This window comes from Triticum aestivum, chromosome 1B (genome assembly GCF_018294505.1).
Source record: "Triticum aestivum cultivar Chinese Spring chromosome 1B, IWGSC CS RefSeq v2.1, whole genome shotgun sequence".
NCBI classification, from domain to species: domain Eukaryota; kingdom Viridiplantae; phylum Streptophyta; class Magnoliopsida; order Poales; family Poaceae; genus Triticum; species Triticum aestivum.
In genome coordinates this window covers 628680642-628689395 of record NC_057795.1, presented here as the reverse complement: position 1 = coordinate 628689395, position 8754 = coordinate 628680642, and the positions used below count along the sequence as shown (strand labels likewise).

The 8754-nt window shown below is 44.3% G+C and overlaps 1 protein-coding gene and 1 long non-coding RNA gene across 4 annotated transcripts; one reads left to right on the top strand and one right to left on the bottom strand.

The window, feature by feature from the left end:
- Positions 1-849: 849 nt before the first annotated feature.
- LOC123143378 (uncharacterized) lies at positions 850-8443 on the top strand. 3 transcript variants are annotated; one of them, XR_006470827.1, is made up of 6 exons: positions 850-1177; positions 5826-6037; positions 6103-6155; positions 6791-6979; positions 7905-7984; positions 8048-8443. It is a non-coding gene; the product is annotated as an uncharacterized lncRNA (long non-coding RNA). The 3 variants fall into 3 exon arrangements; XR_006470823.1 differs by lacking the exon at positions 6103-6155; XR_006470825.1 differs by lacking the exon at positions 6103-6155 and having other exon boundaries at positions 5823-6037.
- LOC123143369 (ABC transporter B family member 5) lies at positions 1241-7104 on the bottom strand. The gene is made up of 12 exons (XM_044562289.1): positions 6815-7104; positions 6529-6583; positions 5859-6034; positions 5375-5596; positions 5066-5304; positions 4373-4898; positions 4013-4286; positions 3308-3935; positions 3009-3237; positions 2479-2745; positions 2129-2392; positions 1241-2008 (listed from the first exon to the last, which is right to left on the bottom strand). Exons 1-12 carry the CDS (start codon positions 7085-7087, stop codon positions 1364-1366), a joined length of 3798 nt encoding a protein of 1265 aa, XP_044418224.1. The 5' UTR covers positions 7088-7104; the 3' UTR covers positions 1241-1363.
- Positions 8444-8754: the final 311 nt, after the last annotated feature.

Here is an 8754-nt window from a genome sequence, read left to right as displayed (position 1 = left end):
AAAAATTTCCTTCAAAGTCAAAGGAGGCGGGCTCGGCCTCCACAAACTCTCCCAACCTAGCAGCCAGTGCCTTAACCTTTCCATGGTACGCAATTGGGAGATCGATGATGCGTGCCCAAATGTCAAAAGTGAACAGATCAATTGAAGTTGGCTTGGTGTAGCCATCATAGACGACGATGATCACTGGGTTGCCCTTGAAGTGCCACGACCCCCCCTGAGTAACCTTCTCCCAGTCCCCCAAACAGTCGAACTGCATGATGAAGAGGTTCTCCTCCAGAGTCTTGATCTTGACTGGTCTTGCTAGATCCCACGATGCCCTCATCTGACGGAAGAACCAGTAGTTGCTGAAGTCTTTGTCCATGTGAACCCGCACCAAGATCATCCACCCGAGGTTCTTTTCTGACGGGGCATCCTCCTCCTCAAACACCACATCATCAAGATCATCCTCCTTCAGGTCAAGTTCTTTCATGAGATCCTCGATCTTCCCCTTCCCTTTGTTGCCGAATGCCGAAGACCCGCCGCGTGCTGCCATCCTTACGATAGGGCAGATCGATCTACCAGCCCCCAGAAGAGAGGACTAGTTGAACGAGGAAACCCTAGAAAACCCCCACAATCTGAAACCTAGTCAGGGCCGGGGAGTAGCACGAGCTACCCTTGGATCCGTCCCAGCCAAAGGAACCAGAGAACGATGGAGGGAAGGAAGATTTTCTCCACAGCGCCGGCGGCGACGAGAGGAACATAAACCCTAACGAGAGGGGAACCCGCACTCCTTAATTAGTTGCCCGCTGTATTTGATGCCTTAAACGCGAAATAGGAAGCGGCAAATAAACCGCCCCGGTCTAGATGGGCCGAGCCCTTCCATTTCACCACCTAGTCCAGCCCATCCTCTCTCGCGGGCCGAATATCCCTCCCCTGCCGCCGGCGTCCGCCTGTCCCCTGCCCGGCGCATGCTCCCTCGCAGCGGCGGAGGCCTCGGTCCTCCGGTTCGCGTTCGCCGGCGAGGAGGTCGCCGGCGCTGCACGCGGTTGCGCCGCGAACGGCGGGACCAGCCGGAGCCAAGCGCCGCACGCAGTCTGGCCCGCCGGCAGAGCAGATTCGTTCGGTGATGGCTGCGCCTGTTGCTGTCTCAGCGTCGACGAGGATCCCCTGAGACGGCCACCAGTAGCCTCCTCACAAGGTACCCACCACCATCTCCTGCGAATCCCCTTGGCTTTAGCCCCCACCCCCCATTTCTTATATATTTCGATAAGCGCCTGCATTTCCAGCAGTAGTATATCTAACAGACTAAATTGCCTAAGCCAACTGTACTACCAGTACTAGTACAATTCGGTAGCTCAAATCGATGCATTGTCGAATCACCATATTATGTTGCATTGGGGCGAAGTTCTAGAAGCGAAGCATATGCCCCGCCCGCGATGCCCATCAGGGTCTCATGCGTTCCTTTCTCCACGATTGCGCCGTCCTTCAGAACTGCAATTATATCAGCCCCCTGGATCGTCGAGAGGCGGTGTGCCACGGTGACAGTTGTCCTCCCAAGCATCACGCGGTCCAATGCGTCTTGAACGGCGCTCTCTGACTCTGCATCTAACGCACTTGTTGCCTCATCCAGAAGCAGTATCCGTGGGTCCTTCAGAATAGCCCTTGCAATAGCTATGCGCTGTTTCTGCCCACCGGACAGTTGGGTCCCTCTCTCTCCAACTGACGTGTTGTACCCCTGTGGCATGCTCGATATGAACTCATGGGCATTGGCTGCTTTAGCAGCTGCAGCAATCTCTTCCTCGGTTACCTCTTCATGCTTTCCATACGCTATGTTGGCTCGTATTGTGTCGTTGAAAAGGACTGGTTCTTGGCTTACCAATCCCATCTGGTCCCTCAACCAACTCAGCTTTAGGTTTTTGATTTCCACTCCATCCAATAAGATCGCACCAGAATCTGGATCATAGAAACGCTCTAGTAAAGCAATTACTGTAGATTTGCCGCTGCCACTTTGACCAACAAGCGCAACAGTCTGCAACAAACATGTTTCTAAGTAAATTCCTGGGATTTTTTTTACTGAAGAATAGTAAATTGAACCCTCTCAGAATAACAGTGAGAAAATGAAAAAATAACTTCTGGTTTTGAATAAGACCTTTCTAGAGGGAATGTTCAAGGTGAAATCGCTGAATATTTGAACATCTGGACGGGATGGGTATTTGAAGCTGATATGCATAAAATCAATGTCACCCTTGACAAGCTCCATGGTAGAACCCTCTTCGCTGCTGGAATCGATTTGGGATTTTCTATCTAAGATTTTGAATATGGAAGTTGCAGAATCATTTGCCTTGGCTGAATCAGAAGCCATAGCACTAGTTTGTGATGCTCCAATCATGGCCAAAACCAGAGCAAAGTAAGCCTGCATTATAATAATTTGAAGTAAATATCATAGTAGGATATCTGGATAGAATGTTTTGTTGTATTGAAATGATTCCTAGTGGTTACCTTGAAGACGCCGCCAAAATCGGAGTTGCCTTGACTAATAAACTTCGCACCAACATAGTAACATAGAGCAGACGTGACATATAGCATCGTATATGAGAAACCAAAACCAATGCCTCCAACTATTCCTGTTCGAATTCCTTGGTTTTTAGAAGCTTGGCATTTCTGATTGTATTTTGTCACCACTCTCTTCTCGGCACAAAAAGAGGCCACTGTTCTCATGTTACCAACTGCGTCAGTTGCCACTTGACTTGCTTCTTCGTACATGGTCTGTTATCACATATTCAGAAATGATGGGGAAAATATATTACAAGTGTCACCAATATAGCAATGTTAATAAGAAAGAAAGCACTGTTGACATCATAGTAGCACAGAGACAACTGTTAATCAGCTGTTCTAAGTTATCCACCTTTTGTCAGCATGAGGTGTGTATCGAGTCTACCTTTCAAGATGTTGTACTTTAGAAATGGAAAAAAGAGGCAAAAATAAGACTAAAGAACTTTTTCATAGAATAGTGCTAATTCATGGCTCACCTTAGCATCTTGACTAAACCCTTGTAGGAACTTCACTTGAGCATAAGCCTGGAGACCCATTAAAGGAACTACAATTAAGATGACCAACGAAAGCTTCCAGTCTGCAATCATAGCTATTACTATTCCACAAATAAGTGTTGCAGTACATTGGATTATTAAGGCCAAGTTACCCCCTACAAGGCGTCTCACATTAAGGGCATCAACACATAACCTTCCACCAAGTGCTCCACTAATAAGAGATGAAAGGGATTGTTAGTATCTTCATTGTTCCATTTTGAGAATAAATTAAGATATCTCACCTAGAATTTGCAGGATGATCAAACCAAGCAGCATCTTGGTACACTATGTTTTTAAATGTGAAAGCGCGAATGCGTTCTATAAGTTTCCCACCAGCTATTGCAAATAGAAGGCTATTTGCTAGCTTTGATATCATACCCATTGCACCCAGCCCAATACACAGCAATCCCCAAAAGATAGAATCTTCCTGTCGCTTGTCTGCTGGTAATTCATAGAATGTTTTAGCAGCACTAGCCATTACCAAACCCATCATTGGGTAGACAGTTCCATCAATTGCTGCCGCAAGAGAACCAAATAGAAGAAATGCCGTCTCTGGTCTGTTTAGGCTAATTAAGCGTCCCATTGGGGCCTTCTTGGAAACCTTGACATCTGTTTTCTCGCTTGCTTTCTCACCATCTGCACCATCATAATCAAGTAATGCAGTAGGGCCAGGCAAGTTGACAGGGGGAATTACAGAATGATGGCTGCTCCCAGCTGAACTTGTACTAATTGATTGTGCTTGATTTCTTTTAGATAACGGGCTTGATAATCCAGCATTTAACTGCTCGCAAGTTTCTTGGTGTGTCTCTTGTATCCGAATAAGTTGAGAGTATGCTCCGTCAGGATCCTTTACCAATTTATCATGATGTCCTGAGTGGATCATTTCAAATTAGTTTATCTGTTTCGGTACAGAACCAAAGTAAAGATCGAGCAGGGGAGATACTAACCTTGTTCGACTATTTTTCCTCCAGAAACAACTGATATGCAGTGGGCATTTCTAACAGTGCTCAAACGATGTGCCACGACAATCGTGGTTCTCCCAACCATGATGTTGCTTAGTGCTTCTTGGACAACCCTCTCAGACTCTAAATCCAATGCACTAGTCGCTTCGTCGAGCAAAAGGATTTTCGGATTTTTTAGGATGGCTCTCGCAACCGCAATCCTTTGCTTCTGCCCCCCTGAAAGCTGGGCACCACGTTGTCCAACTGCTGTATCATAACCCTGAAAACATATGTAGACATCATTAGGTTTATGTTTATATACGTGGGCCCGGGCTATTGTTGAACAGATTGTGTTTATGTAAGTACATTAGGCAAATTTTCAATGAATCTTGCCGCGTTTGCAAGCTCGGCTGCTTTCTTGATCTCCTCCAATGTTGCATCCTCTTTTCCGTAGGCTATGTTCTCCTTTATAGATGTCATGAAGAGTACTGGTTCCTGGTTAACAAGGCCAATCTTCCCTCTCATCCATTCTAGCTTGAAACTTTTGATGTTCATTCCATCGATCAACACTTCGCCAGCCTGTGGATCATAAAATCTCTCAACTAAATTAATGACTGTTGTTTTGCCACTCCCACTCTCCCCAACTATGGCCATTGTTGTGCCGCTTGATACATGCATTGAAAATCCATCAAATATTAGTTGCTCTGGCCTGCTTGGGTAACTGAAAGACACATCCCTCAGCTCTACATCACCTTTGATGTCTTCTAACACAACACCAGTAGTATCATCATAGTCAATCTCTGGTTTCCTGTTGATTGTTGTAAACAATCTGTATGCGGCAACTCTTCCTTCGTCAAAGGAAGCAATGCAGGGGGTTGCATCACCCAATGCTCTAACCCAAACAATTGAAGATTTGCAAAGTTAGGACACATATTTCATCTTAAGGTTTGATTTATGGAAGTATTTAGCAATTTGTTGTGAAGCACTATAGCATGTTGATCTATATTAGTGGAACTTGGTTAGTAGCTGGGGTGCAGATATTTTTGTGTCATTACTAACCTTGCTCCTACAAGGACAGCAAACAATATGTTCATGACATCTGCTCCACTATATCCTCTGTCAAGGGTTAACTTACTGCCATACCATACAATTAGTCCAAAGCTGGAGAAATAGACCAAAGAAAGGAAACCCAGGCCAAAACCTTGAATAGCCCCTTCCTTGATCGTACCCTTGTATGCCTTCTTTATGAGATTGTTGTACTGGTCCATTGCTTTCTTTTCGCCATTGAATGAAACCACCTGTTACAGTATGAATACTGGTTAGCTAAGGACTTGTCGTTCATGATTACGTCATCAACAAAGGGCCTACCGTTCTTATGGATCCAATTGTCTGTTCTACAATATTTCCTGCATCGATGTATGATGCTAGGCCCTCGCTAGATACTTTGGAAAGCATCTTTGAGACGATTGCAGCTGCAACGATTAGTGGTGGTATAGTAGAAAGCATTACAAGGGTTAGGAGCCAGCCTTTGATAAATGCCACCGTGAACCCACCAATGAAAGTGGTAAGAAGCTGTAGAAACTTCCCTACCTAGAGAAAAGGAATGGGAAAATGTAAAACAAGAACTAAATAAGATTATGACTTAATGCAAACTGTTAATGCTGAATTATATCAAGGTCTTACTACAAGTATAATTATCGTCATGTTTATTGGCTTTCGGTGATCATCCACCAAACACCAAAAACAATAGATATATTCTAATAGAAGTTAAAGCATCACTGGGGTAGTAACTAAGCAACATATTCTTCTTTTGTAGCAGGTAAAGGAAAAGAAGAAGCTGCATTCTTTGTACCTTCTCACCAATCGCATCTTGAATTAGTATTGTGTCAGCAGATGTACCGAACACTACCTGTCCACCTTTGATTTCTGTATCAAAGAATGCCATGTCTTGTCTCAAAACCGACTTGAGATACAAAGATCGAAAGCGAGCTGCCTGCCTCTCCCCAGTCACGGTCCAGCATGATATCTCTGGTAAGCATATGTATTATTATTGAAAGAATGATTTCAGTGGATATTAAATGAAACTCATGATGCAGTAGAAGCATCGATGGGCGATCTGATATTGAGTATGCGCCTGTGGTATTCCTAGGTATTATGATTCTCAAAACACTTGATTTTGAGCATATTATATTCATAGGTATTAACATACTCAAATTATACAGAGTTGAACTATCAAAGACATACTCGTATGCTATATTTACACGATCAAGTATGACAACGTACAACATCATACATATTTGGAGTACATAAATAATATGTCATGGTACTGAAGTGTCTCTGCAACAAATTTTGTTATTGAGAAACCTCTGACTCTTATGGTAATTGAGTATCATAGCTTGGGTGGTTGGTGGCTTGATGAATAGTAGCATTCAATAGGATCTACTTGTTTCTGGGAAATACATAAATAATGGCAAAGGCCACGCGAAGATACCGTAAAGATCATATGTGTAGGTCATACTTACGGAGAAAACAAGCAGGCCATGTTCCAATTGCTAAGTAGACAAACTCTAGAACCACCTGAAAGAAATATGACAGCCATATTACAAGATCCATATTCTTCTGATATATTCAAATAAAAGAACATGATGTGTGTATTTGTAAATTGAGGGCATGAAAAATCAAGAATCTCTTATCAGGTTAATGTGTAATTTCATATCTGTGTCCTGTAAGCAAGTTCTTATCAGCAAACATGTAACAAGTTTCAGTGGCGTTGCATGCTTGCAGATTCATACAGAAGCAAAAGGGTACCTTGTCAACTCGGGGAAGGATGGTGCCCCGGGTGGCACCTCCAAAGGCATCTACCATCCGCCCGAAGATGATCGACATGACCACCTGTGACATGCCGCTCGCAAGCGCGGCGACTGTGCCAACCAGCATCAGCACCACATCAGTGGCGTCCGCGTTCTTGAACAGGTCATGGAACGACGCCTTACCACCCTTGGTCATCTTCTTCCTGCCTTTCTCTTCCTCTTCTCCACCCTTGACTCCACCATCAGCTCTTGCATTATTTGTTTCTCCCATGCTATGCCTACCAGGTAATTAACTAGCGCCGTGTGTCTATTGCTCTAGCTGCTGAGTGAACTTCTGCTTTTATAGTGTCATTGTCTTGTTAGTTCGCAGGTAAGTCCATTCACAAGAGCAACCATAAAGTTAGATGTGGTTGACAGTTGGGTAAAAAAAGGAAAATGACACAGATAAATGTGTCAACAAGGTGCGATGCCAACCTAGAGACGAGTAGGATAACAGAACTGTCTACAAGAGCTACATATCCTATTCGCTCACCCTTCGAAGTGCACTCCTTCACAGATGACCTTTTCCCATTTGAGTCAGTAACTCACCATGATTTTTTGTTTTTGCTGGATTTTTAACATTAGATTTCAACTTCAAACACAAAAGCTGTTTGAAGGAACCTGTCTATCTTTTTCTTTGTTCACTATCCTCTTGTTCTATTGCTTCTCAAGTTTTTCTCTGTTTTTTACTCTCAAGTACATGCAGCTGTCTAAATAATACATAGACTGAGTAAACATTTGAGAATTACGCAGTAACAAAATCCCCAGAGCTTTCATTGCACTCGCCATGGTGGTGAAATAATTTATTTACCGATCCGTTTCAGTGCCAGTGCCACCAGTAGAAAGTGCCTGAATGATGTTTGGAGTGCACCCTTAATTAATGGCTGTCTTTGTCCTGCAAACCCAAACTGATTCAACATTGTGAAACCAGATCTTCTTCGCCGGGAAAGCGACGGCCGAATAAAACCCCTCTTCCTTGACAGCGGCTGGCCTAGGGGCAACCTCTGCCGGTAATTTTAATGCGAGGAGCTGTTTTTTTTTTTTTGCAGGTGTCCACATCAGAGGATGACTAGGACACTTGGTGCATCAGCTCGGTCGTACGCATCGGCTTGGCTGCGTCAGCTCAGATGTAAGCATAATTTTTTGTTGCTGATCATTTTCCTAATGTTAAGTTCGCCTCCTTGGCTGGCAGGAGCTTAGCAGGCCTTGTCTTGCCTGGCAGTGGCAGGAGGTATCGCAGGATGTTCAGCGCCCTGATTTGGAGCTAGTCGCTCGCGCCACGATGGCGACCTGGCAGCTGCTGGAGTGAGCCAAATGGAAGATCCCTGGGGACCTGAGCGTTTGGATGCTTGGAGCATCAGCTCTGTTCGGATGTGTGTGAGAGCTTCTGCAAATGGCATGGCCTGGCCCCGCTCTCTTTTTGTTCTTATCCTGCTTATGCAGATTAGGGCATAGCGTGTAGGACCTAAGTAGGGGTACTGTGTATTTCTAAGCTTTTTAGAGTGTATTTGTTTCTGACCGAAGATATATACTATTACTTCATTGATTATGTTTGTATGTGTGCGAAGAAAATCTCACTTCCAAATTACACTGGGCTCAGTTTTTTTTTCTTTTTGAAGGAAGTGTCAGCTTTCGTTTATTTGGGCCTGGGAATGAATGAGAATTCCTCGCATACAACTCGGCCTTGCATTGCATTGTTCGGGCTTGACGGGCGCTCCTTCGGGAGTCTCACAACGATCAGCGCCATTTAACGTGCTCTTAGCTGTCCGCCACATTTCGCGCTCTCGACGCTCCCTTCAGATTTTGTTTTTCATTTTTATTTTTTTGCACGTGTTTTCGGCTTTTTAAATGGTATTTTTCTGGAGGTTTTTCGACGTTTTGGTTTTCCACCGGTCTTCC